This window comes from Melanerpes formicivorus, unplaced genomic scaffold (genome assembly GCF_026170545.1).
Source record: "Melanerpes formicivorus ecotype bairdi unplaced genomic scaffold, bMelFor1.0.p_v2 SCAF_278, whole genome shotgun sequence".
In the NCBI taxonomy this organism is placed as follows: Eukaryota; Metazoa; Chordata; class Aves; order Piciformes; family Picidae; genus Melanerpes; species Melanerpes formicivorus.
Window position 1 is genome coordinate 67,327 of NW_027142630.1, and position 27,758 is coordinate 95,084.

Here is a 27,758-nt window from a genome sequence, read left to right on the forward strand (position 1 = left end):
TGGAACAGCTCTAGAGGAAGCTCCTGCTGATGTTCATGTTTTGAAGGGTGTTCTAAAGGCTTGCCTCAAGAGTGGCTTGAAGCAGACTTCGTTGCTCACCTGGGTGGCTGTATTGGGGCTGTCCCCATGCAGTTCTGAGCCCAAAGGTTTTGCTGAGGAGGAGCAAAAGGCACCAAGCTGTTGAGTGCAGTGGTGAGAATGTCTCCCTGGAAAGCTGGCAGGGGCTCTGTGCAGCCAGCTGTGCCTGCCTGGCCCTGCAGTCAGAGCCAAGAGCTCTGGGAGGAGTTGGGTTGTGGTGCTGTAGCAGAGGAAAGAGCCAGCAGTGGAGAAGTGATCCCAGGAGCTGTCCAGAGCAAGGCTTGGCTGTGAGCCCATCCAGCTTGAGAGAGGACTCTGCTGGGACATGCAAGGCAGCTCTGTCCTGGGGAGGTCTCTTTCCAAAGCAGCTCTGGGAAGGAGGGCAGGAGGCATCCTAGTGGGGAGTGATCCCTCCTTGACCTGAAGGCATCTGCCTGGGGGGGGGTTCCTGTGGGTCACAGAATCCCAGCATGGGGGAGGTTGGAAGGGACCTCTGGGGATCATCCAGCCCAATCCCCCTGCTACAGCAGGGGCACCCACAGCAGGTTGGCCAGGTTGCCAGTGTCCAGGGGGTGTTTGGAGTCTCTGCAGAGAAGGAGACTCCACAACCTCTCTGGGCAGGCTGCTCCAGGCCTCAGCACCCTCGCTGAGGAGAATTTTCTCTTCCTGCTCAGATGGAGCTTCCTGGGTTCCAGTCTGTGCCCCTTGTCCTGTCACAGGCTCCATCCTCTTGCCCCTCACCCTTTAGCTCTTGCTGAGCATGCAGAAGATCTGCTCTGGGGCTGCTCTTCTTTTTGAGGGGGTTGGACTAGAAGACCTGTGGAGGTCCCTTCCAGCTCAGAGCCTTCTGTGCTTCTGTGTGATTCTGTGATGCTCCAGGCTCAGCAGCTCCAGGTCTCAGCCTTTCCTCCTCAGAGAGGTGCTCCAGGCTCCTCAGCATCTTTGTAGTCTTCACTGGGCTCTCTTCAGTAGTTCCCTGACTACTTTGAACTGGGCAGCCCCAAACTGGACCCAGCTGTGGCCTCAGCAGGGCAGGATGGAGGGGGAGGAGAGCCTGCTGGCCACAGTCTCCTTCAGGAATCCTCTTGGCCTTCTTGGACACAAGGGCAGCTTGCTGGCTCGTGGGCAACTTGCTCTCCAGCAGCACTCCCAGGTCCCTGTCTGCAGAGCTGCAAGCTCCCAGCAGGCCAAGGCCTCAGCTGTGCTGGGGCAGGGGTTGTTCCTCCTCAGGAATCATTTCCACTGAGCTTCCAAGGCAGAGCTGACTGCCCTTGGCCTTTCTGTCTCCTGTTTTTCTGCCCAGTTCCATCTCCATCTTCATTCCATCAGCTCCTCCAGCTTTCTGTAGCACTGTGCTCAGCACTGGGGCACATCAAAGGAAGAACCCTTTGGGGCAGGGATTGTCCCTGGCAGCACAAGCCTCCCCAGAGCTGTTTGTGGCTGTTGGCTGCAGCCTGATGGCCACTGGAGTGCAGGAGAAAGGGGATGCAGCACAAGCTGTGGAGGGCAAGGGGAAACCAGCAGTGAGGGGGGCAGTGGCAGGGCCGTGGCTGGTGGCTGGCAGAGGCAGGCTGTCCTCTGGCCACCCTGCTGGCAGCCCCCATGTGCCCTGTGGCTTCTCCTGCAGGCGGTGAGGGAGCAGCTGCTGTGCCAGGCCGCGGTGGGCAGCGAGGCCAGGAGCACCCAGACCCTGCAGGTGGAGCTCAGCTGCCAATTCATTGCTCCTGCCCTGCAGATGTCCTCCACAGCAATCACTTTCCAGGTGGAGAAGGTGAGTGTCTGGCTGGCATCCTGGCCCTGGACCTGCTGGCTGGAAGCTGTGGCTGTGCTTGGCTTCAAAGGAGGAGGGGAGAGAGCTGCTCTGAGTCCCCAGGGCTTTGGCTGTCGACTGCAGCAGGACCAAGCTTTTGCTGTTAGCACTGAGCTCATTCTTTGCTGCCCTGGGGCTGGCAACAGCCTCAGCAGCACTGCTTTGCTCTTGTTGGTGTGGCACCACTGAGGAGAGTGGCCCCAAGCTCTTGTCCCCCACCCTTTAGCTCTTGCTGAGCACTGAGCAGATCCCCTCTGGGGCTGCTCTTCTCCAGGATCAAGAGCCCCAGGGCTCTCAGCTCCTCCCAGAGCTGCTCCAGGCCCCTGAGCATCTTGGCACTGTAGCAGGGGCAGCAGGAGCCTGGAGGTTGCTGGCTGGCTGTGCATACTCAAAGCCAGCCTTAGGCTCCTGCAGGCTCTCTGCTGCATCCTGCTTGCTTGTCTCCTCTGCCCAGCACCCCTGGCCTTAGGAGGCTCCTAGAGGCATGAGTGTAGGTGACTGGCACTCCTCTTGTGCTGCTGTCCCCAGGAGAGGACAGGCCACTGCAATCAGATGGGCTGGATCTCTTAGCAGCAGCTGCCTCCTCTCAGGGGCCTGTTCCCTGCACAGTCCTGAGGCTGTTCCCCCTGGGCAGTGCTGTGGTTTGCAGCCAGCAGCAGCATCTGCTGTGCTTGGAGAAAGCCCTTCCAGAAGGGGAGAAACCTATCCAAAGAGTCCAGAGGAGCTGTTGGGAGCTCTGGGGGCTGAAGGGTTTGGAAAGGCAGCGGGTGGGGAAGGAGGGCCCTGGGCACTTGGGGGTGAGTGATGCTTCTCTCCTGTGCTTGCAGCAAGCAGGGGATGTCCTAACTCCTCTGGCCCAGCCTCTGTCTCTGAAGAACATCTGCCCCCTGCCCCTCAGCATGGTCCTGGCCTTAGGGCAGCCCTTCTCTCTCTGTGATGTGGAGCAGCAGCCCCTGCCTGCAGATGCTCAGGTGAGCAGCCCTGGGCCTTGCTGCTGCTGGAGTGTGAAGAGGGAGCAGTGTGCTGGTGTGCTCCTGCTGGGAGGGCCCCAAAGCTCAGCTCCTGTGCAGGGCCAAGAGGTCCCTTGGGGCTGGGGGTGCCCAGGTGAAGCTGGGAGCCAAGTGTCCAGCTCTGCTCTGCTGCTCTGCTGCACTGCCTCCCTTGGCTCCTTCCCCAGTGCCAGCTGCAGGAGGTGCCCAGTGCCAGGCCTGTCTCTAACTGCCCACTCCTCTCTCCTCTCTGCAGCTGTGGGACGTGGTCACAGAGGTGGAGCTGCCCCTGCAGAGCTGTGGGAAGCTGCCCTTCCCCTTCGTGGTGCTGAGCCCTGGCACGGGCACTGCCCGCAGCCCCCTGCCCGCTGTGCCCCTGGTGGTGCCCAGCACGGTGAGGATGGGGGCAGCACAAGGGCCTGACCCTGGCCCTGTGCCAGCCTGCCCTGGCTGGGCTTGGAGGGGAAAACCGGGGAGAAAGAGAAGAGCAGGAGGGAACTGTCCCAGCAGCAGGCAGGGCTGGGAGCTGTCTCTGCTGAGGGGATGCAATCACAGGATCCTTTGGCTTGGAAGAGCCCTTTCAGATCCTCAAGGCCAGCTGGGAGCTCAGCACTGCCAGGCCACCCCCAAACCCTGGCCCTTGGCACCACATCTCCACAGCTTTTCAGTGCCTCCGGGGCTGGGGACTGCCTGCTGCCCTGGGCAGCCTGGGCCAGGCCTTCACAGCCCTTGTGGGGAAGAAATTGTGCCTGATGCCCAACCTCCCCCTCCCCTGGCACAGCCTGAGAGCATTTGCTCTTGTCCTGGGTCACCTCCTGTGGGAGCAGACAGGAACTGCCCTGCCTGCCCCTGCCAGGGCTGCCCAGGAGACTGCCTGGCTCTTGCCTGGCCATGAAGCTCCTGTGCCAGGAGCTGGAGCAGCCCTTCCCTGCTCCTTCACCCCTCCAGCTCTGCTCCTCTGCAGCAGCTGGGGGGGCAGTGAGGGGGCCAGGGCTGAGCAGGGCTGGAGCAGTGCAGAGAGGAGTTTGCAGCATCCCAGCAGCCTGCCCTAGCTGCAGCTGTCCCTGCTCACTGCAGGCCTGAAGGAGCTGCTGGCACAGAGGCTGGCTGGAGCTTCTGTAGTGAGTGTCCCCAGGGGGCAGGAGCTGGTCAGGACCTGAGGGAGCTGCTTGAGAGGGTCCAGCCAAGGGCTCTGAGGGGACTGGAACATCTGTCTGGTGAAGAAAGGCTGAGGGGCTTGGGGCTTTGTAGCCTGGAGAAGACAAGACAGAGGGCAGATCCCCTCAGTGCTTCTGAAGCCTTCAAGGGGACCCAGGGGGCTCTGGCCAAGGCTTTGTCAGTGGTGCCCAGGGAGAGGACAAGGGGCAAGGGGCACACACTGCAACAGCCAAGTTCCATCTGACAGCAGGAGGAACTTCTGTGTGTTGAGGGCAGTGGGGCACTGGGGCAGGCTGCCCAGAGAGGCTGTGGAGTCTCCTCTGGAGCCATTCCAAAGCCTCCTGGCTGCACTCCTGTGCAAGCTGCTCTAGGTGACCCTGCTCTGATGATCTCCAGAGGTCCCTTCCAAGCCCTGTGATTCTGTGACCTTGAAAGGTCCCTTCCCAGCCAAAGCCTTCCAGGATTCTGTGACCTCAGCTCCTGAGCCTTGGGTGGATGTCTCTGGGCTGGAGCAGCATTCCTCTCTCAGGCCCTTGGTGCCATGGGCAAAGGAAGCCAAATGGCTTCCATCTTTCCTCCTGCCTGCCTCCTGCAAGAGGTGCCAGGCTCATGCCCTCTTCCTGCCAGCTTCTGAAGGCACAGCTCTGCTTGGTGCTGCTGTGGCAGCGTGGATGGTGCTGGCAGTGGGGCTGGGCTGGCTCTGGCTGTGTCCTGTGCTGGAGTGGGGGCTCAGGGGGCAGGTCCTGGCCCACTCCTCAGCTTCTCCCTGCAGCCTGAAGGGGAGCAGGGACCTGCAAGTGCAGCCCTGTGTGCAGTGGGCAGCTGAGGAAGGCTGCAGATGTGTCCTGTCACCCAGAGCCAGGTGCCTCTGGATCTGCTTCCTTTTGCTCTGGCCTGGGACAGCTCTTCTGGAAGCCAGAGACACTTCTGGAAGCCCCAGTGACACTTTCTGTTCTAGATCTTGTCCTAGGCTCTGCTGCTGTGTGGCCAGAGATGTGTTTGCAGCTCACAGAATTGTCAGGGTTGGGAGGGAGCTCAAGGCTCAGCCAGTTCCAACCCCCCTGCCATGGGCAGGGACACCTCACACCACAGCAGGTTGCTCACAGCCACCTCCAGCCTGGCTGCAAACACCTCCAGGCAGGAGGCTTCCACCACCTCCCTGGGCAGCCTGGGCCAGGCTCTCACCACCTTCATGGGGAAGAACTTCTTCCTAACACCCAACCTGAATCTCCCCCTGTCTAGTTTTGCTCCACCCCCCCAGTCCTGTCCCTCCCTGACACCCTCAAAAGTCCCTCCCCAGCTTTCTTGGAGCTGCCTGCAGAGACCTGAAGGCCACAAGAAGGTCTCCCTGGAGCCTTCTCCTCTCCAGCCTGCACAAGCCCAACTCTCTCAGTCTGTCCTCATAGCAGAGCAGCTCCAGCCCTCTGCTCCTCCTTGTGGCCTTTCTCTGGAGCTCAGCATGAGCCAGGGCAGGCTCCTGCACCCTGAGTTGAACTGCACAGGCAGGAGGTTTGGTGGGAGTCCCAGGTGGGGCTCAGAGCCCTGGACACCCACCTGCACTCCCAGGATCCCAGGAGGGGGGGTGGTTTGCAAGGGGCCTCTGGGGTCATCCAGCCCAACCTCCTCCTTCCAGCAGGGCACCCCCAGCAGCGTGCCCAGGGGGGGTTGGCATCTCTCCATAGGAGACTCCACAGCTTCTCTGGGCAGCCTGCTCCAGGCCTCCAGCACCCTCACAGCAGAGAATTTTCTCCTCCTGGCCAGCTGGAACTCCCTGGGTTCCAGCTGATGCCCCTTGCCTCTTGTCCTGTCAGTGGGCACCACTGACAAGAGTCCAGCCCCATCCTCTTGTCCCCCACAAGCCCTTTAGCTCTTGCTGAGCTTTGATCAGAGGCCCTCTCTGGGGCTGCTCTTCTCCAGGCTCAACAGCCCCAGGAGTCTCAGCCTCTGAGCCTCACAAAGATGCTGCAGGCCCTCAGCATGTGTGTAGTCTCCCTTGGACTCTTTCCAGTAGGTCCCTGTCCCTTTTGAGCTGAGGAGCCTAGTGGCCACCACTGAGGTGCTGTGACAGGAGCTGCTGGCCCTGCAGAGGGCAGGGGCACTTCCCTTGCCTTGCCCAGCACTGCTGCTGGAGCTTTGCTTGGTCAGGCCTGGCTCCTGCTGGCTGAAGGCAAAGCCTGGGAGCAGCAGAGCTGTGCTGGTGCTGAGCAAAGGCCAGGCTGTGCTGAGGGAAGGCCTCCTCCTGCTCTGGAGGGATTCCAGCTCCCCCTGGCCATGCTGCTCTTGGGCAAGCTGCTGGGGGTGCCCTGCTTTAGCAGGGCAGTTGGAGTGATGACCTCCAGAGGTCCTTTCCAGCTCTCCCCACGCTGGCACTCTGGAGGGGACCTGGCAGCCTGGGGCAGGAGACAAGCTCTTGGAAACCAGACAGCTAGAAGGTGCTGCTGTCTGCTGTCTTCCAGAGGAGAACCTGGCTGAGCATCACCCCCTCCATCAAAGCCTCTTTGGTGCATTCCCTCCCTGCAGGGTAGCCTTGGAGCCGGCCAGCAGCAGGTGCTGAAAGTCTCTTAGCTGCCAGAAGCGCCTGGGGCCTTCTGCAAGGCTTTCCAGCTCCCAGTGGGTCACCTGGAGCCGCAAGAAGTCTGCCTGAAAGGAGAGGGAAGCTTTCCCAGGCTCTGCCTGCACCTGCCCAGGAACAGCCAAGGTGAGCACTGCCTGGCTGCTCCTCAGGATGCTCCCCTGGGCTTTCCCCCAGGGCCTACCCCCAAGGCTGTCAGAGCAGCACTGGTGGCTTCCCCAGGCTCTGCAAGTCCCTGTGGGCTGTGTCCCAGGAGCCACCCTGCAGAGCTGGGTTTGCACCAGCTGGCTGGGGCTGAGCTGCTCCTCTGGGGGAGGAAGCTGGGCAGGGGTGAAGCTCAGCATGCAGCAGGAGGATAGGCACCCACTGCCGGGTGCTGCACTTTGGCCACGGCAGCCCCAGGCAGAGCTCCAGGCTGGGCTCAGAGTGGCTGAGAGCAGCCAGGCAGAGAGGGACCTGGGGGTGCTGACTGACAGCTGCCTGAACATGAGCCAGCAGTGTGCCCAGGTGGCCAAGAAGGCCAAGGGCATCCTGGCCTGCATTAGGAGTGGTGTGGCCAGCAGGAGCAGGGAGGTCATTGTGCCCCTGTGCTCTGCATTGCTTAGGTCACACCTTGAGTCCTGTGTCCAGTTCTGGGCCCCTCAGTTCAAGAAGGACATTGAGAGACTTGAAAGGTGTCCAGAGAAGGGCAACAAGGCTGGGGAGAGGCCTTGAGCACAGCCCTGTGAGGAGAGGCTGAGGGAGCTGGGGTTGCTTAGCCTGGAGAAGAGGAGGCTCAGGGGTGACCTCATTGCCCTCTACAGCTACCTAAAGGGTGGCTGTAGCCAGGAAGGGGTTGGTCTCTTCTCCCAGGCACCCAGCACCAGAACAAGAGGACACAGTCTCAAGCTGTGCCAGGGGAGGTTTAGGCTGGAGGTGAGGAGAAGGTTCTTCACTGAGAGAGTCATTGGTCATTGGGATGTGCTGCCTGGGGAGGTGGTGGAGTCCCCATCCCTGGAGGGGTTCAGGAGGGGATTGGATGTGGCACTTGGTGCCATGGTCTGGCCATGAGGTCTGTGGTGACAGGTTGGGCTGGATGATCCTCGAGGTCTCTTCCAATGCTGTGCCCTGAGCTGCTGGAGGAGTGTTTCTGGGAGAGGTGGTGTGGGGAGGGGGCTGCCCAGCTCAGATGCCCACACTGCACTCTGGGGGGTTTCTGCCTTCAGGCAATGAGAAATATGAGAAGGCCTTCAGGAAGGTGAAAGAAAAGATGGCCAAGGACAGTGAGAGAGATGGAGAAGTTGTCCTGGGGGAGGCTGCAGCCACAGAACCAACCCCAGATGACTTGGCTGCCACGGTGAGAACAGCTGCTGCCCTGTGTGGCAGGAGCCAGCCTCTCCCCCTTGTGTCACTGCATCCCCTTGTACCCCACAACAGGCTTCCTGGGGCCCTGCTAGCAGGTGGGACCTCCCTGCCCACACTCAGCCATGACTCTCATCAGCTGAGTGCTGCCCCAGGGGCTGTCCACCCCTGGAGGTTGTCCCTGCTGGAGCTGGAGGAGCTTCCTGGCAGCTGGCTGAGATCCTGCAGGCCATGCTCATGGGGGTGAATTGATGGGGCCAGATTCCTCTGCAGGTGCCACCTGTAGTCCTGGCCCTGCTCTGGAGCCTGCTCCCCACCCTGGGCAGAGCAAGGGCTGTGCTCCACCTCAATCAATCAGAGCTCCCTAACAGCTCAGTGTCTTTCAGGAGGTGTGAGGATAGAGGCCACAGGAGCATGACCAAGGTTTGCTCTTCTGCTTTAGGTCCTGGATGAGCTGGGCCTGGGTCCCTCAGGGCCCCCCATTCCTCCCCCTGCTGTCTACTCTGTGGTTCACTGCCCAGCCAAGCAGGAGGTGCCTGCAGAAGTCCTCCAGCACTTTGTGCTCCTGCCAGCAGCTGCCACAGGGCCAGAAGAGGAGGAGGCTCCTGAAAGTGTTGTGGATGTCCCCACTGGGCCCACAGTGAAGGTGCCAGGACAGGGACCAGGCTGGATGGGGGCAAAGGGGCAGGTGGGATGGAAAAGGGTGAGAGTGGCAGGGCAGTGAAGATGTGACAGGGCCCAAGCCTGCAGAGATCCCTTCTGGCTGTCCAGAAGAAAGAGCTCTGCTTGAAACACAGGGCCAGTCTGAGAGGAGAGGCAAAGCCTCAGCAGCACACCCTGCTCTGCCCCTCAAACCTTCAGCTGGGAGGTGCAAAGATGGAGAGGAGCTGGCACTGAAAGCCCTATCCTGGGCTGATCCCCAGCAATGTGGGCAGCAGGTCAAAGGAGAGGCTTTTGCCCCTGTGCTGTGCTCTGCTCTGCTGAGACCTCCCCTGCAGTGCTGGCTCTCAGGGCAGGTCTCAGCTGTCTTTCCCTTTGCTCTCTCCCTTTGGGGTGAAGACCTCAGAGGAGCAGGGCACCCCAGCCAGAGGCCATTGGAGAAGGGAGAAAGGCAGCAGCAGCCAGGAGGCTGTGAGGGGAAAGCAGAGCTCTGGCTGTGGCAGGAGAGATCTCCAGGGACCAGCCACAGGACCCCCCAGACGTGGACACCCTGCCCCCCCCAGAGAGCTGTGCCAGGTGAGCTGTGAGGGAGGAGGGATCCCTCTGCTTCAGGGCCAGCTTGCCAAGGAGCTTTCCCACCCCAGCTCCACCATGGCTCCTCCTGCTCTCCTTTGCTCCTCAGCAGTGCCTGAAGGTTCCTCTTTCCCTGCCAGGCTCAGCAGCTACCGCTGGGTAGTGCCTGCCCAGGGCCAGGTGGTGCTGCAGGTCCACTTCAGCTCCGCGCTGCTGGGCAGCTTTGAGCAGAGGCTGCACTTGGAGCTGCTGGGCACCAAGCGCCCCTACCAGCTGCACTGCAGGGGCACCTGCCTGTACCCCAGCATCAGCCAGGAGCCACGGTAAGGCTGGCCCCTGGGGCCGTCCCGCTCTGCTGCCCCTGAGCTCAGAGCTGAGACTCTGCCCCTTGTGCCCCTGGGACCTGCCTGAGCCCCCCAGCATCTCTTGCCGTGCTTGGAGCTGGGCAGCGGTGCTGTGCCTCGGCCAGCACTAAGAGTTCAGCCTTTGGGAGCAGGTTTTGTGCTCAGAGAATCTCCCAACTCTTCCTTCTCTCTGTGCCAGGGAGGTGTTTCCTGGCTGCAGGCAGAGCAAGGCAGCTGATGCCATCATCTCCAAGCAGTATGTCCTGAGCACGGGGATGTTCCACTTGGGGCCGCTGCTGTGTGCCCAGGCAAGAGACAGGTAGGTGCTGCCCAGCCCCCAGCTGTGCTGCTTGCAGGACCTTGTGCTTCCAGGAACATGCACCCAGGGGCACGATTCAGGGCAGGCCCGGGCAGAGAGCTGGGAGTTTGGTGGCTTTGAAGGAGCACAGCTGTGGCAACTTGAGCACCTAGCAGGCACAGGAGTGCTGGGGGGGATGGAGCTGATCTTCCTGCCCCCTGGGGGCTTTGGTGGCCAGAGCCAGGTGCTGCTTGCGGCCTGAAAGCAGCTTGGGGTCACTTGTCAGCCCCCATCTCAGCTTCAGCAGCTTTGTGCTGTTTGTTTCAAGTGCTGGGAGCTCTGTGGGTCAGCCTGAAGGAGCAAAGGAAGTTTTTCTGCTGAGGGACTGGAAACCCTCCGTGAAATCTGCAGTGTCAGCAAGACTTGATGGTTGGAGCTGCTGTTGGGGGACAAGCACCTGCAGGGCAGGGCAAATGGGATTTCCATTTTCCTGATCCCCACTGCTGGATAGAGTCTGGCCTTAAAATAATGTCCCTGTAGCTGCTGGCATCTTTCTGGTTTTCACTTCCCTCTTCTTTCAGCATTAGGAATGGAGGTTTGTCTGCAGGGGAGCTCTGGAGAGCTGGTGGCATTCTGACACCCCAGGGAGGTTAAATCAAAAGAGTTTAAAAACCAAAAGAGGATTTGGCCAGGCTGAGGCATTGCCTTTTTTTGACCTTTTCCCACCAACCTCTGTCCCACACCTGAACCAGGAGGTGTTTGTTAACTCTGGGATTCCTCTTGGGAAGGAATCCTTTTGCTTTCCCGCCCTCAGCCTCAGGCTCACCCAGGAGCTGGGCCCAGGCAGTCTCCTGGCTGCTTTGGAAGAGAGAAGCTGAGCTCTCTCCACACTTTTCTGGGAAGCCTGCAGGGAGGGAAAGCCAGCAGAGGAGGGGAGGAATCCAGGTGCCTGCTGTGCTTCTGTTTTGCCAGGCACCTTTGAGGTCCTGGTTTGTCGAAGGCCTCTTGAAGTGGCCTGTGCACACCTCTGGGATGGAGACACCAAGTGTGGGCTGGGCATCCAAGGAAGCAGGGAATGAACACAGGCAGCATGCAAGGTGTCCCACATGAGCCTTTCTCTCAGGCTGCTTGACAGAGCTCCCCTGCAGCCTTTGCCCTTTCTGTGGCCAGCTCCAAGGCTGTGCTGCAGGATGACAACTGCGAGCAGCTCTCCATCTGCAATGTCAGCCCCTGGGAGGCAGAGCTGCACTTCTCCTTTGAGAGGGGTGGCAGTGGGGGCACCTTCCTCTTGGAGCCTGCCAGCATGCAGCTGGGACCTAAGGAGAAGCAGGTAGGAGACAGGCAGGTGGGCCAGGGAGCAGCAGCAGAGCCCAGGAGCTGCCCCTCCTGCTCACTGAATGTTCTTCTGTGCTTCTCTTTGTGGGGCTGGGGCCAGGAGCTGAGCATCTGGGCATACCCCACTTCACCTGGCCTGGTGGAAGACAGCCTCATCTGCTGCATCAAGGGCAACCCAGAGCCAGTGGTCTTCCACCTGTGCTGCCAAGGGGTGCAGGTGAAGCTGGGGGTCAGCCCCAGGCAGCTGCATTTCAACAGGGTGCTTCTGCACAGGTCAGTCAGGCCAGGGGCACTCTGCTGGGGGTGGCTCTGCTGCAGCTTCCCTTTCCTCAGCTTGGAGGCTGGGCCAGCAGCCCTCTTGCTCCCAGCACTTGCCAGCCTCTTGCTCACCGTTCCTTGCTGGCTGGGATGTCCCATGACAGTCCCCAGCTCTAGCCCCCCAGCAGTGGGGGCCCTGATGCATTTGCTGCTCCTCTGCTGGTGCAGAGAGAGTGGATCTGGCTCTGGCTCTGCCTGCTGTTGGATCCCCTTCTGCCACCAAGCTCTCCCTAGGGCCTCCCCTCTCAGGCTTGTGGCAAAGAGCAAAACCTGCAGGGTGGTTTCAGCCCCATGGGGAGGGCTGCTGCCAGCGGCAGGGCTGCCGCTGTGCCCCTCAGCAGCTGGCACTGAGCCTTGGTGTCTCCGCAGCCAGCACAGCAGGAGCCTGCTGCTGCGGAACAGCTGCCCCCTGCCGGTGGCCTGGAGGCTCAGCGGGCTGCAGAGCCTCGGCGAGGGCTTCTCGGTGCGGCAGAGGCAGGGCACGGTCGGGCCCCGCTCGGAGCTGGCCGTGCAGCTGTGCTTCAGGAGCACCAAGGCTCTCGGCGTGGAGAAGAAGCTCCGCTTGGAGGTGAGGGGACAGGGCCCTGCCTGGCAGAGCTGGGCAGAGTGCTGTGGGCCCTGGGGGATGGAGGCTGTGTCTGAAGGCAAAGAGGGCCAAAGGATGAGCCCTGAGGAGATTCCTTTGAGCCCACATTGTCTGGGCCCTTAGCACCAAGGGACCCTCACTGAAGGATGCTGCTTATGAATACCTCAGTGCTGAGCAGGAGCTGAGGGTGGGGGGCAAGAAGCTGGAGCCAGGCAGTGGTGCCAGCACAGAACAAGGGGGAAGAGGCAGGAACTGGAAGCCAGGAGGCTCCAACATCTTTGGTGTGAGGGTGCTGGAGCCCTGGAGCAGGTTGCCAGAGAGGTTGTGGAGTCTCCTCCTCTGGCTATTAAGGCTTTGTCCCCTGGGGTTTAGAGGCTGCATTGCAGTGAGGCTGCTGCCTGCTAAGAGAGAGTTGGCTGTCATTGCCACCTGCTCTGGGACACCTCAGGACTCTTGTGGGTGTTTGTACATCACACTGCCTCCCAGGCTGGGTAAAGACAGCTGCTAGAGACAAGGACTCCTCTTGTTTAGCAGGAACACTGAGGAGAAGGACTTTAGGGTTTGCTTCTTGCTGCCTCAGGTTTCAGCTGCAGAGAATGTCCAGGGTGTTGTTCAGGTGGAGAGCATTGAAGTTGTGGCTGAGGCCTAGGAAGTTGCTCTGAACATCACCCTGCCTGAAGGTCAGTGGCTGGCCCCAGAGCAAAGGAGTTCAGATGCATTGCACTGCTGGGGCAAGTGGGGGGTGGGATGGGATGGGATGGGATGGGATGGGATGGGATGGGATGGGACAGCAATGCAGGCCTGGCATGGATCCATGGCACAGGTCTCTTGCCAGCTGTGTGGAGTAGAGCACTGTCAGGTCACACAGTGCCTTGCCTCTCTCACACCTTGAAGTGTGCCCCTTTGAAACACCAGGGGTGGGAACAAGCAGCTGGCAGTTCCTGAAGGCTCAGTACAGCACATCAAGTGGTTGATCTGTGCTTGGAAGCAAGGAGGTAGAGGCTGAGCTCCTTGGCTGCTAAGCCCTACAGATCCTCTCAGAGTGAGAAGAGCAAAGGGCAGCAAAGCAGGCAGAGAAACCTTGCAAGGCTGGAGACTTGCTGAGCAGAGCTTTGTCCCACCTGAGCTCTCCCAGTCTCTGTCTCCTGACTGGGTGCAGCCTGCAGCAGCTCCAGCATCCTCCCCATCCCTTCCCTCGCTCTGGGGGTGTCCTGCAGGTGCAGATGGCTGTGTGAACTTTGGAGTCCTGGAGGTCCTGGGGAGTGCCAAGCAAGTGCTGACCCTGAGGAACCAAGGGCAGTGCAAGCTTGCATACAGGTTGGTCCAGCTGCCTGCTCTGGGAGTGCCTGGGGCCAGCACCTGCCCAGGCCTGCAGTCTGCTCCTGTGGCTAGAAGCTGTTCCCATGCTGGCTGCCTCATGGTGTGTGTGACCACTGGGACTGTCCTGAGCTCCAGGCTCCACTGCCATGGAGAATCCAGCCCCAGCCCAGCAGTTCTGCACAGCTCAGCAGGCACCATAAGGAGAGCCCCTGGGCTCTGGGGTGCAGTAAGAAGAGTGTGGCCAGCAGGTCAGGGGACATTCTCCTCTGCCTGTCCTCTGCCCTAGGGAGACCACCTCTGGAGTCCTGGCTCCAGCTCTGGGCTCCTCAGTGCAAGAGGGAACCACTGGAGAGAGTCCAGCAGAAACTAGAAAGGTGCTGAGGGGCCTGGAGCAGCTCTGTGAGGAGCAAAGGCTGAGAGCCCTGGGGCTGCTGAGCCTAGAGAAGAGCAGCCCCAGAGGGGAGCTGAGCAATGCTCAGCAGGAGATGAAGGACCTGTGGCAGGCAAGAGGTTGGAGCCAGACTCCTGACAGTGGTGTCCAGGGACAGGCCAAGGGGCAGTGGGCACAAACTGGAACCCAGGAAGTTCCATCTGAGCAGGAGGAGAATCTTTGCTGTGAGGGTGCTGGAGGCCTGGAGCAGGCTGCCCAGAGAGGTTGTGGAGTCTCCTTCTCTGCAGAGATTCCAACCCCCCCTGGCCCTTGTGCTCCTGGGCAAGCTGTGGGTGCCCTACTTTAGCAGGGGGCTTGCACCAGATGATCCCCAGAGGTCCTTTCCAAGCCCTCCCATGCTGGGGGTCTGGGATTTTGTGCCCCTGAAGCTGAGGCCAGTCCCTGCTGAGCTCTGCTGCTGTCCTTCCAGGGCTAAGTCCTTTCTCTTCAGGAGACTCTTCAGAGGAGGAATGAAAACGCTGGGGGTGGAGGGGAGCTGCCAGCACTCAGCACTGCCTGGCTCTGCCAGGGCCTGGGGCTCCTAAGCACAGCAGAATTCTTTGGTTGGTTTTTACTGGTCCCATGCCAGGTCCTGGCTGTGCTGCTGGCCCCTGGGCTGTTCACTGCAGAGATCTTCTTCTCCTTCCCTCCCCAGGTTCAGGCTGCGCCCCACAGACCCCGGAAGCCGTGACCTGGCCTCCCACCTCACTGTGCAGCCCCAGCAGGGCCTGCTGCCTGCCTCTGAGCATCCTGTCCCTGTCCAGCTGCTCTTCCACCCCCAGAGGGAGATCAGCATTGAGGACAAAGCCATCCTGCTGTGCCAGGTGAGCTGCCTGGGGCAGGCAGGGTGAGCACAGCTGGGCTGAGGGGGTCAGGAGGACATGGCTGTGCTGGAAAGCAAGCTTTAGCTGGGGAACCTTCTGTTATTTGCACACAGCAAAGGCTTTCAGAAGCCAGCTCTGGCCCTTCCAGTGCTGGAGGGGGCCAATCCAAAAGCTGGGGACAGACTTTGGATCAGGGCCTGCTGGGACAGGACAAGGGGTGATGGTTTGAAACTAAAAGAGGAAGATTCAGCCTGGATAGGAGGAAGAAATGTCTGACACTGAGGGTGGTGCCAGCCTGGCCCAGCTTGGCCAGGGAGGTGGTCATTGCCCCATCACTGGGAGCACTGCAGGTCAGGTTGTTTGGAGCTCTGAAGCACCTGCTCTGCCCTCAGCTGTTCCTGCTGACTGCAGGAAAATTGAGCCAATGACTCCTCCAAGCCAACCCATTCCATGATTCTAAGAGGGGCTGAAAATGCAGTTCTGGAGAAGGACTTCAGAGCAGGGGGATGAGCTGATGGGCACCTGGGCTGTGGCCACAGGCCAGAGCCAGAGGTTGGGCTCTGCTGGATTTACCAAGGCCTGCCCTGGTTGCAGGTGCTGGAGCCCAAGCTGAGGGCAGGAGGGGAGCCCATGGCCAGCATCCCAGTGAGGCTCTCAGCCAGAGCTGTGCTCAGCCAGTACAGCATCAGCCCTGCGGCGCTGCTCGACTGCGGGGCCATGGCCAGCGGCACCAGGAGGGCCTGCAGCTTCCTGCTGCAGAACAGAGGCCTCCTGCCCTTCGAGTTCCTCATCTGCAGAGCAGAGCAGGCTGCAGCTGAGCCCACAAAGAAAAGGTGAGAAGGCCTGCAGCAACCTTCCTGCTGGAGGAGGCCCCACAGCAGGGCTGGCGTGTGGCAGGCAGCCAGGACACACAACCAGGCTGCACTGTGAGTCCTGGGGCCAGGCTTGGGCCCCTTACTCCAAGAGCATTGAGGTGCTGGAAGGTGGCCAGAGAAGGACAACAAAGCTGGGGAAGGGTCTGGAGCACATGGGCTGTGAGGAGCAGCTGAGGCACCTAGCATTGTTTAGCCTGGAGAAGAGGAGGCTGAGGGAAGCCCTTCTGGCTCTCTACAGCTCCCTGAAGGGAGGCTGGAGCCAGCTGAGGTTAGTCTTTTCTCCCAAGGAACAACTGCTAGGACAAGAGGACACAGCCTCAAGTTGTGCCAGGGGAGGTTTAGGCTGCACATGAAGAACAATTTCTTCCCCTTGAGGGCTGTCAAGGCCTGGCCCAGACTGCCCAGGGCAGTGGTGGAGTGCCTGCTCCTGGAGGGGTTTCAGAGCTGTGGAGAGGTTGGTGCTGGTCTCCTCTCACAGGTAATTAGTGACAGGAAAAGAGGGAATAGCCTCAAGCTGTGACTGGGTAGGTTCAGACTGGGCATCAGGAAAAACTGTGTCCCAGCAAGAGTGGTCAGGAGAGGAATGTGCTGCCCAGGGAGGTGGTGGAGTCACCAAGCCTGGGTGTGTTTGAAGGTCGTTTAGATGTGGTGCTTGGTCTGTTCCAGCCCCAACACCTCTGTGACTCTGTGAGGTGTGGTGCTGAGGGCCATGGCTTAGTGGTGACCTGTAGTGCTGGGGTCAGTCTTGGCCTTGCTGACCTTAAAGGTCTCTCCCAACTAAACAAGTCCATGTCCTGTGAGCCCTGGGTTATTGTCTGCCTGTGCAGTTGGCTTGTGAGCAGGGAGGAGAGAGATGCCACAGAATCCTCCTGCTCATCCTCATGCAGCTGCTGCTGGAGCCCATCTGCCCATCAGCTACAGCCACAGGTGGTGCAGGGGCTGTGAAGAGCAGGAGGACTTTCTTCCCTGGGGAGGAAGGTTTGGCTGTGGAGAAGGGCAGGAGGAGCTCAGCCTGAGGGATGTTCTCTGCTCTCTCCTCTGGGTGCACATCAAAGGAAGTTCTCCGACTCCCACAAGCAGGGGAGCTCCAGTGGAAGGTCTGCTGCAGCCAAGCAGAGCAAGCCCTTGCTGCCAAAGGAAACCAAGCCCTCTGTGAAGGTGGGTGGCTCCTGCTCCCCAGGACAGGCTCCTCCACTGCTGTGCCCAGGCTGGGGGCTTGTGCCCACAGCACAGGACACGGGCTGCATGGGGGAGACCCATCCTCTGCCAGCCCTGAGCAGAGGAAGGAGCTGCTCAATGCTGTGCTCTTGCTCAGCCCTGGAGCTGTGGGGCCAAGGGGAAGGGATCTGTACCTGGGAGCTGCTGGCCAAAACAAGGCTGTGAGTGCCACAGCTGTGGAGTGTCCCTGCTGAACTCCCAGTCCAGGGACAGGAGATGACCTTGCCTTGCCTTCTGCCCAGTCTGCTCTCCTCTCTGATGGTTTCTCACAGTTCTCTCTGCTCTCCTGTTTCACACTGGAGGCTGAAGGACACCAGCTCCCACCTTCACCCTTACAACCCAACTCCTTTCTCTAAGCCACTCAGGCTAGGCCTGCACATCTCCTTAGCTTGTTCATCTCATCCTGGGTTGTGCTCTGGGCCGTGGTGTCATCCCTGCCTGCCCTGGGCCCAGCTGGAGGCCAAGGCCCAGGGTCCTCCTTGCTGGGATGCTCAGAGTGAGGCTGTTTGCCATCAGCCTCTGCTGGGACTCTTTCTGCAGGCTCGCCTCACCCTGGGCATGTTCACAGTGTCCCCTGCCTTTGGCTCCATCCTTCCTGGGGAGCAGCAGCTGGTGACAGTAGATTGTGCTGCGGAGCTGCCAGGGCCGTGCCAGGAGCAGCTGCTCATCGACATCAGCAACAGAGACCCCAGGGACAACCCTCTTGGCATCCCCTACACCCTGCTGGCCGAGTCCTGCCTTCCAGGTGAGTGCTGCCCACGGGTTCCTGTGGCCAGGCTGCTGCTGCTCGGCACCCAGCCTCAGTCCTGGGACAGAGCAGACAGCCTGAGCCTGACCTTGCATCTCTCTGCGAATCCTCAGAGGTTCTTGCCAAGCCCACCAGTGGGAGAGGCTGGGAGGGATGCATGGAAGGATCAAAAGAAACCCTTTCAGACTGAGGGTGCCTGAGCTCCATCCTCACAGGCAGCTCCCCCAGCCAAGGCTGGGGTTTGCAGCTCCCTGGGCAGAAAGAGCTTCTCAGAGGCCAGCAGGGGCAGGGCAGTTCAGCAGGAAGGATTCTCCATCCTCAGCCCTCCCTCTGCTCTGCTCACAGCATTCCTGGCTGATGACCTTGAGTCCATCTTTGAGGGGCATCAGATCTGCAGCAGCAGCAGCAACCTCTGCCAGGTCCTCCAGACAGTGCAGGAGCAGCAGGGGGTGTTCCTCACAGATGAGAACAAGTTCATCTTCACCAAGCTCCTGGTTGGGCACCAGGCCACGGCACGCTTCAGGATCTGCAATGTGAACAGAATCCCCTGCGATGTGCTCCTCTCCAGCAAACCCAGCCCCAGCAAGGTAAGAACAGGAGGCCTTGGGGAGTCTCTGAAGGCTGTGTGGCATCTGCCTTGTTCTCCAGCTTCCTTGCTTCCTTTTGCCCAGCCTAGTGCAGCTCAGGGCAGGTGACAGCTGGGCTGCATTCAGTGTGTCTCAGGCAAGGTTTTAGCTCCAGGCCCCTGGGGCTTTGGAGTGAGACCTGAGCCCTTCTGAACATCTCTTGGAAGCACAGGCAGAGGAGGAGCTTTTCCTCAGCTTTGAGCCAGGGCTCAAAGCAGACCCTTTTGGGGTGGGCTTGGTCTCCTCTCAAAAGGAATAAGTGCTAGGACAAGAGGACATGGCCTCAGGTTGTGCCAGGGGAGGGTTAGGTTGGACATGAGGAGCAATTTCTTTCCCTTGAGGGTTGTCAAGGCCTGGCCCAGGCTGCCCAGGGCAGAGGTGGAGCCCCATCTCTAGAGGGATTTCAGAGCTGTGGAGCTGTGGTGCTGAGGGCCATGGTTTGGTGGTGACCTGGCAGTGCTGGGCTCAGAGTTGGACTTGATGATCCTAAAGGTCTCTTCCAACCCAAGCCATTCTCTGCTTTCCTTAGGCTCCCTGCTCTTTGCCCCTTCTCTTTAAAGGCCAGGGGCAGGTTCTTTGCAGGGTTTTCCATGCAGTCCCCACTTCCCATGTGTGCTGGGGCTCTGACCAGCGCTGAAAGCAAGCTTTGCACTCCTGGGCTTGATGGCAGCCCCCTGGGGCAGCACTGCTTTGGATTCCCCCCCTGAGACAGATGGAGCCTGTCTAGGGAAGCCGGAAGGAGGCCACACTGTCTGGGGCTGTTCCTCATGATCCTTGTATGGGTGAGACAGCAGCACATGGAGAAAAGTTTCCTCCTAACAGCCTTCTCTGGGCTTCCCCAAGCTGAAGAGCCACTCTGGCCAGGTGTTTGAGGTGGATCCTGTCCGGCTGTCCGTGCCCAGCTGCTCCCAGGCCTTTGCCACGGTCACCTTCACTCCACGGAAGGTGAAGAGCTACTATTGCACTTTTGAGGCCTCCCTCGATGTCCACACAAGGTAACTCACCTCAGGAGAGCTTGGGAGGGGACCTTCCTGATGGCTTCTAGCTCTTTGAGTAGTCTTGGGTAGAGTACTCAGCGTTACAGCATCCCAGCAGGGAGGGGCTTGGAAGGGAGCTCTAGGGATCATCCAGCCCCACCCCCTGCCTGAGCAGGGCACCCACAGCAGCTTGCCCAGGATCCCCATGGCCAGGGGACTGTGGAATCTCTGCAGAGAAGACTCCCCAAGCTCTCTGGGCAGCCTGCTCCAGGGCTCCAGCACCCTCACCTCCAGGATCCCCTCTGGGGCTGCCCTTCTCCAGGCTCAGCAGCCCCAGGGCTCTCAGCCTCTCCTGCTGACAGAGATGCTGCAGAGAACTCAGAAGCTGTAGCTGCGAGATCCAGCAGAGCTGGGGAGTCAGTGCCCTGCTGTAGCCTGCAGCAGTGCCTGTGAGGGCAGTGGGACACTGACACTGGCCCAGGGTGCCCAGAGAGGTGGGGAATGCCCCATGCTTGGAACCATGCCAGGTCAAGTTGGCTGGGGCTCTGAGCAAACTGCTGGAGTTGCCAAGGGCCCTGCTGCCTGCAGGGGGCTTGGACTGGATGAGCTTTCAAGGTCCCTTCCAAGCCAAAGCATTCCAGGATTCTCTGATGCCAAGGAGCCAACAGGGAGTGGATGAATCAGGAAGCAATGGAGCTGTGTGCAGCTTCAGCTGAGCTGGAGAGTGCCAAGGACAGAGGATTGTTTCCATGCCCTGAGCCAGCTGCCCTTGTTGCCTCCTTGTTCCTGTGCTCAGGAGGTGATCTGGTGGATCTCCTGGGGTGCATGAAGATCTTTGATGCTAAAGGAGCCATTGGATCCCCTCTAAAAGACCCCAGCTCTTCTGCTCTAGGCCCTGTGTGTGTCCTGGGCCTGCCCTGCCCTTGCCCAGCCCTTTAGTAGCTGAGCTGGGAGTGGATCCATCAGTCTGCTGCCCTAAGGAGCAATTCCTGCTCTGAGCCTCTGTGGAGATCACCTTCCCTGCTGGGGTCACTGATTTGCCCCTTCTTCCTTGGAGACTTTTCCATGCTCTGCTCATGCTCCTTGCTTCTGTCTCACCTCAGCACAGCCAGGGAACCTGCCCCATGGCCTCTGTCACCTCCTCATGTCTCTGCTGCCCTGCAGGGCTCCTCTGAGTGGAATGGTTTGAACTGGTGCTCTGGGAGGCTCTGGCTCTGCAGAGCAGATTCCTCTTGGATGGGACTGGGAGGAGAGGGGCAAGGGGGAGCTGTGTCCTGGGGGCCAGGAGCCCCAGGCAGGGGAAATGCAGCAGGTGGCCCTGGCTTCACTGCTTGCCAAGTGAGCAGTGGCTCTGCTGCCCCTCCCCTGCAGCCCTGCAGCAGTGAGAGCACAGAGCCTGAGCTTTGAGATCAGCGGCGAGGGGAAGCTGCCGGAGGTGAGGGTCCTGCGCCCGGCGCTGAAGGACAGGAGAGGGAACCCCCTGCTGCTCTTCAGGAGGCTCCTGCTGGGGGCCTGGGAGAAGCTGCCTCTGGTCCTGCAGAACTCTGGCCCTGTCCCTGCCCAGGTGAGCAGCTGCTGAGGGAGCTCTGCTCTGGGAACAAGGCTGCTGCTGGGCAGGAGAGGGCCCAGCGCAGCCGGTGAGGGTGGGCAGGGGCCCCACTGCTCTGCAGGTGCCCTTGGAGCCCAAAGGAAAGCCTTGGCTTGTGCTCAGAGCCCCTCTGTGGCAGGAGGACGACCTCCTGAGCTTCTGCTGTGGCAAAGCAGTGGGCAGAGGCTCGTGCCTCAGCAGCCCTTCACTTTTGCCTCCACCTCCTTTGCAAGCTCTGCTGCTGTCCTTGCCAGCCTTGACCCAGCCCTGGGGTTTGTGTTTTCCCTGCCTCAGGGAACAGCCTGGGAAGGGGCCTCAGAAAGTCTGTTGGAAGCCCCTGGCTGACTTCTGCTTGCCAGGAAGGGAGTTCCTCTGGGAAAGGGGATTTTGGGACCTTCTCAGGGAAACACAACTCAGAGAGTCAGGCTGGAGCCTTCCTGTCCTGCCTGGTTCTGTTTCCATCCCCTCCCAGTGTCTCTGGATGCCTGGCTTCGGGCTGGTTTCGCTCCAGCCTTGTGCTCAGAGCTGTGTTGGAAGGGGGGCAGCGTGCTGGGCTCCCCGTGGTGGAACAGCAGCAGTGTGGGCTCAGGCCCTGGGCCATGCTGTGCCCACCCCAGTCTGGTCCTGCTCTTTTCCCAGGTGCTGCTGGACCTGCTGGATGAAGAGGGAGTTTTCTTCTTGAAAGCCAGGCCCAGCACCAAATGCCTCTCCCAAGCTGTGGGCATGAAGGACTCTGCTGGGGAAGGTGAATTCATCACCCATGAAATGTGGTCACTCACAGAGGGAAAACTTGTGTCCTGCTGCTGGCTTGGCCAAGCAGCAAGCAGCTGTTGGCCATAGCTTGTGTCCTGGGGCTCTCTGGGGCTGTTGCACATGGACTCTTTGCAGGGTTGATTTCTACCTGGCAAGCTCTAGGAAGCTTTTCCATTCTTATGGAGGTGGTGGGTTGAGTCCTGGGGGGGTTAACACCACTTCAGTGGAGCATCTGAGGTCTGTGCTGCATATGGGGAGTCCCCAGCCTGAAGGGAGGCTGCCCCTGAGCCCACAGCCAGCCAGCAAAAGCCCAAAGCACTCTGACTCAGCTGTGCTTAAGGCAGGAGCTATCTGGCTGCAGTTTGAGCCAGGGCTGAGCACTGAGCTGAGCTTAAGACAACTAACAGGGATGGCCCTGGTAGTGTCACAGCTTTGTGACCATGGGAGGAGGGTCTGGAAGCACTGGTGAGCCAGGCTGTGCTTAGAGACAGCTGGTTTTCAAGCTCCTGTTCCTTTTCTGGAGCATGGAAATGTTTGCAGTGCCTCACCTGTCCCTGGTGTCCATCTCTGTGCAGAGAGGAAGCCCCACACTGCTTCCCTGCTCCTGCAGCGTGGGCAGACAGCAGAGTTTGAGGTGGTTTTCAAGCCCACCCTGGCCCAACGCCTGGAAGGGAAGCTCCACCTGTCCGTGCTGGACAACCCCTCTGAGACCACCATCAGGCTGCTGGGGGAAGGCTATGAGGATGACTTCACCCTGGACAACATCCAGGGACTAGTGGCAGACAGGGAGGAGCAGAACCTCCCTGAGAGCAGCCTGGAGGAGGACAGCCTGGAGGGTAAGAGGAGAGGCTGCCAGGGTGTAGCAAGGAACCTCCAGGGCTGGGCACACCTTGTGGCAGCACAGGGCTGGCCCAGATTTAGCAGCCAGCTGCTGTCACCTTTTGTAACCTGCAGAGCAGCCTTGCTTGGGAGCCCCAGGGAAGGTGCCCTGTCAAGGGAGAAGTTTGCAGGCCAGCAGGGAGGGCTCAAAGGAAGCAGCTTTTGATTGAGGAGCTCTAAAAGGAGGTCTGCCAGCCCATGGGGTGCTGTGAAGAGCACATCTGATCATTTGTGTCCTCTCTGGGTGGACTGCTTGGTGGCTAAGGAATTGGTTGGATAGTCACAGCCAGAGGATAGTGATCAACAGCTCAATGTCCAGATGGAGACTGGTGTCCCTCAGGGGTCCATGCTGGGCCCAGAGCAGCCCTGCAGAGAAGGACTTGGGGGTGCTGGAAGGTGCAGATCTGGAGGTGAGCTGGCGCTGTGATCTCAGCCCAGGCCCAGACATGTCCTGGGCTGCATGTCCCAGGGGAAGGAAGGCTTGGAGAAGGTAGAGCTGGAGTCCTGTGTGTCTGTGGGGGGCAGAGGGCTCTCCCCTCATGCTGAGAGCTCTCTCTCTCATTGCCAACAGCTGACCCAGGGGATCACATCCAGTTTGGGTTCTGTCCCGTTGGCACCCCCTGCACCGTGACCTTCACCATCGCCAACCGCAGCAGGGGGCAGGCCCTGCGCTTCCAGTGGCTGCCTGAGCCTCCCTTCCACTTCTGCCCCCAGGTGAGCTTGGTTGTCTCTGCTTTTCCCTGCTGCTCAGACCCTGCCTGGCAGCTTTCTGGGAGCCACCATGGAGCAGTGAGAGCCCCTTTCAGTGCCACCTAGGAGATGCCATCCCTGGCTTTGCTGGGGCCAGAAGAGCTCCATGTTGTGGGACATGGCATCTTTTGGTGGTGTTCTTCTCCATCAAAACCCAGATAAATCCTCAGTAAGATGCAGTTTGACACAATCCCAGCATGGTGGGAGTTGGAAGGGACCTCTGGGAGTCATCTAGTGCAACCCCCCTGCCAAAGCAGGGCACCCACAGCAGCTTGCCCAGGATCACAATGGCCGGGGAGGTGTGTTTGAATCTCTGCAGAGAAGGAGACTCCACAACCTCTTTGGGCAGCCTGCTCCAGGGCTCCAGCACCCTCACAGCAAGGAATTTTCTCCTCTGGCTCAGATGGAACCTCCTTGGTTCCAGTTTGTGCCCCTTGCCCTGTCCCTGGGCACCACTGAGAGGAGTCTGGCCCCATCCTCTTGTGCCCCACCTTCTAGCTCTTGATAAGCTTTGAGAGATTGTCTCCCAGGCTGCTCTTCCCCAGGCTCTCAGCCTCTCCTCACAGAGGTGTTGCTGGCACAGCTGCTCCCCACGCCCACAACCTCTCCTGTCCTTGCCAGTGATCCCAGGTTGGTCTTGGCTCTCTGCTTCTCCCTAGGTGGGACACCTCCATGCTGGCTGTGCAAAGGACATCACAGTGACCTTGCAATCAGAAGTTGAGGTCACCTTTAAAAAGCACCCAGTGAAGTGTCAGGTGTCCAGGATCTCCTTCCGCTGCCACCAGAGGAGGTCCCTGACTGGGATGACAGCCTGCATGCCATCAAGTGGGTGCATACCACAAGGGCCCCAGGTGCCACCTGGCCTGTCAAGAAGAAGGTAAGAAGCACAACAGCAAAAGCTCCCTGAGCTGCCACAGGAAGGTCTGCTGATGGCAGCAGATCTCCATCTCTGCTCCTCCTGACAGTGAATCCACCCCTGAATGGGAACCAGCAGGATGTGTTAGAGGAAAGGATGCTGCTCAGGGATCTGAGGGCTCAGACAAGATGGGGAAGTCTCTTGGACAAGAAGGCAAACCCTAAACCAAGAGCTGAAGTGTTGCAGTCTGTGTTGGATGGGAGCTCACAGTTTTGAACCCACTTGCACAGCATGGTGGGGGTTGGAAGGGACCTCTGTAAGTCATCCAGTCTCAACCCCCTGCTAAAGCAGGGACACCCACAGCAGCTTGCCCGGATCACAATAACCAGGGGGGGTTGAGATCTCTGCAGAGAAGGAGACTCCACAGCCTCTCTGGGCAGCCTGCTCCAGGCCTCCAGCACCCCCACAGCAAAGAATCTTCTCTTCCTGGTCAGATGGAACCTCCTGGGCTCCAGTTTGTGCCCCTTGCTTCTTGTCCTGTCACTGGGCATGACTGAGAAAAGAGTCTGGCCTCATCCTCTTGCCCCCCAACCTCCTGCCCCCCACTTGAGCTGTTGGTCAGCACTGAGCAGATCTCCATTCCCTGGAGTTCAGATCTGGTTTAGATTCAGTGCCTTTGAACTCCCAAGGAGTTCAATCCCCTGCTTCTTGTTTTGGGTGCAGAGCAGCAGTAGCAGCACTCTGCTGTGTGTGCTGCGGAGCCCCCCAGCACCTTGGGGCTGAGCTTTGAGCGTTGTCTGCACTGAGCAAGGCAGCAAAGCTGGCCAAGGGTCTGGAGAGCAGGGCTGATGGTTGGACTCGACAATCATCCAGGTCTTTTCCAACTCCAACACCCTCTGCTGTTGGCTGTGGGGATCTCAGCAGCAGCTTCTGCTTTGACTTTCCTTGCCCAACACACTTCTCTTGGGTGATGACTCTGCCCCAGCTGCTGAACCACTGCAAGACCTGGAAGCCAAATCATTTTGCCTAGCAGAGGCAGAGCAGTCAGAGACTTTCCAAATGAGTTCACTCCCACCCCCAAATACCCCTTCCCAGCCCCCAGCAGTGTGGTGGCTGCCCCACACCAGACATCTCTCTGGAAAGTCCTTTGTCCTAAAAAGAGTTTCCAGAGCTGTTCATTCTTGGGGTTCTCCACCCACAGCGTCCAGGAGGGAAACTGGAGGCTGCTAGGTTTATAGGGGCCAGGAAAAGCAAGGTCAGGCACTGGTACCCAGTGGCAGTTCCCACGTGTGTGCTTGCAGTGCTGGCGCTGCTGGCTTTGGTCAGCAGGTGACACACAGCCTACAGCAGAAGGGTCTCCTGCTGCCGTCTTCATGGGATGAGCCATGGGAATGTCCTTCCTAGCCCCTCTGTGTGGCTGCTGTTGGAGGCTCCCTGATCAGCCTGGCACTCAGGGCCCTGCTCAGTGACTCTTCTCATCTCTTTGCAGGTGCTGGAGCCAGAGGCAGAACCAGCTCACACTGTCTTGGAGAGCAGCAGCCGTGAGGTGCAGATTTTCCTCAGCGCTGTTGTCACTGGCTCGGGGTGTGATGAAGAGGTTATTAATATGGAACACAGAAATATTAATAGTATTAATTATTAAAATAATTAATAACCACTATTTGATGTACATATTCTAGTGCACAGCTGTGCAGTACATCCCATAAGTGGTTTAGTATTTATCATTTGGACTCCATTGGAATATTTACAGAATTAATTTCTATGAATCTCAAGAAGGGTGCAATTCCACTGCTTGTCCACCAGATGGCGAGTTCATGGGACATTGGCAGCTGCCTAACTATATAGAGAGACATTACAATGCATCAGAGGTTACTTTGCTAGACGCGGGTGCTTTGAACCAAATGTTAATGAGTAAGTGGAAAGCACGGGGGAAGATTCACTGTGTCCTTTGTTGTAGCAGTCTGCTGTCACCGGGCTGGCTCCTGACTGGTCCAGATGGTGACAGTGGGGGGCAGCCTTCTCCCTCCCACGGCAGCAGAGAAGAGATGGAATGTAGGCTAGCTGGCAGGCAGGTTCCCTTGGCAGGACTGTGGCAGCTCCCTTCAGATGGCAGGGAGCGGTCCTGTGGGATCGGCCTGGCAGGGCCGGTAGGGCTGGTCCCAGGATGGGGTCGTCCCTGTGGCAACGACCTTCGGGGCCGGCGTGGACAGCCCTGGGGAGGAAGTGCGGCTGCATGAAGCAGCGACTTCCCCTTTGCTTGGCTCAAAGGTGTGGACGGGACCCTATCGGAGTGGTCCCAGCTTTGGAGCACAGGGCATGGACTCCTCTTCTCTCCCACAACAGTGACATCATGCAGGCATGCGATGAAGCACTGGTCCCGCTTTCTGAGCTGACACCCAGGGTTGTGCAGCTTGTTAGTCTGCTGCTTAAGGCTGAGGCAGATGTTTGGACTGCTGGACTCGGCTAGTCTCTTCCCTGGCAACTGGGCAGATCTTACCCTCAGGGGTCCAGTCCTCTTGAAGACATGGCAGGGTCTTCCGGCCTGTGAGACTGGTAATACAAGGCTGTAGCTTCTCAGGCGCTCAGCGTATGTCACTCCTCAGGAGATACTCTTAGGCCCAAGGCTCAACAGGCCTGCCTGGATGCAGGCTTAAGAGCAAGGCTATGGCATGAGGTTAGGCTGGAGCAAGGAGAGAGAGCAAAGTGAAAGAGGGCAACGTATTTACAAGTTGGGGTAATACTTACAGGTTTCTTGCGGCTAGACTTGGCCAATGGGCATGCCGTAAACAATCGGCTGCAGCCTACAGGAAGCGTGAAGCTAGAATGATGCCATACTTGGTATTAGCACCAGCATCCCCTGCCATGGGTGTGTGCGGTGGGCTGTGCTGCCTCGGCCTTTGTTCCCCTCATGAAAGGAGAGGGAACTTGTCCGCATGCTGGGACAGGTATCGATATCTGGGCATAATTCTGGGCATAATGTACCTTCACCACACTGAGCTCCACCCCTTCTAAACAATTCCAGTGGCTGCTAATACTATCCATCTCATCTAAAACAATAGCTACAATGAGTAAATAAAGTTCACAGTCCATTCTGGATACTTTCAGATGGAGATGATTCAGGAGTCCAAAAACCAGGCACCAAGAAAACAGAAAACAGTTTGTCTCTCTGCATTGCAGCAAAGAAAAGGAGCAGGGACTCTCAGGTGACTCAGGGCTCTCAGGGATCTTAGGGTTCGTGCTCCGTAGATGCCTCATGGATTACTCCTTTGGGCACAAGGTTGTATCTGTACAACACTCTGAATTGAAACTCTCTCAGCTAAAGTTGGATTTCTTTGGGGAATGCACTGAATTTCTCCATTCTCTTGCATTACCCAATAAGTGTGACCAGGACCTTCAGCAGAAACCAGCCCTTAGACAGGTTTGGCCTCTCCTGAAGGAGAAAATATCCAAAGAGTTTTGCCTAACAGATCCTTTTCTCTAACAGCAGGAACTCTATCACCTTCTACCTTTCGGGACAAACCTGAGTGTGCAGGTCCAGCTCCATTCACTGAGCCTCTGCTATTTACCAGCCAGGTTGCTGCTGCTAGATGTTTCTCCCAGAGTGGTCTTCAGCAAACTATTGTAGTGCTCAATCTTCCCTGCAGCTGGTGCATAGTAGGGGATGTGGAATATCCACCCCATGCCTGCTCTGTGGCCCAGTTCTTCACAAGATTGTTTTTGAAGTGAGTTCTGTTGTCTGACTCAATCCTCTCTGGAGTTCCATGTCTCCACAGGATTTGTCTCTCCAGACCAAGAATGGTGTTCGGTGCAGTAGCAGGAGGTACGGGATGAGTTTCCAACCATGTAGTGTTT

At 58.9% G+C, this 27,758-nt stretch overlaps 1 protein-coding gene across 1 annotated transcript; it reads left to right on the plus strand.

The window, feature by feature from the left end:
* Positions 1–16,490: 16,490 nt before the first annotated feature.
* On the plus strand, positions 16,491–25,585 carry LOC137458794 (hydrocephalus-inducing protein-like). Its single transcript, XM_068170056.1, has 10 exons — positions 16,491–16,669; positions 17,270–17,474; positions 17,823–18,064; positions 18,947–19,098; positions 20,452–20,644; positions 21,308–21,413; positions 21,997–22,257; positions 22,872–23,014; positions 23,710–23,927; positions 25,396–25,585. Exons 2-10 carry the CDS (start codon positions 17,288–17,290, stop codon positions 25,583–25,585), a joined length of 1,692 nt encoding a protein of 563 aa, XP_068026157.1. The 5' UTR covers positions 16,491–16,669; positions 17,270–17,287.
* Positions 25,586–27,758: the final 2,173 nt, after the last annotated feature.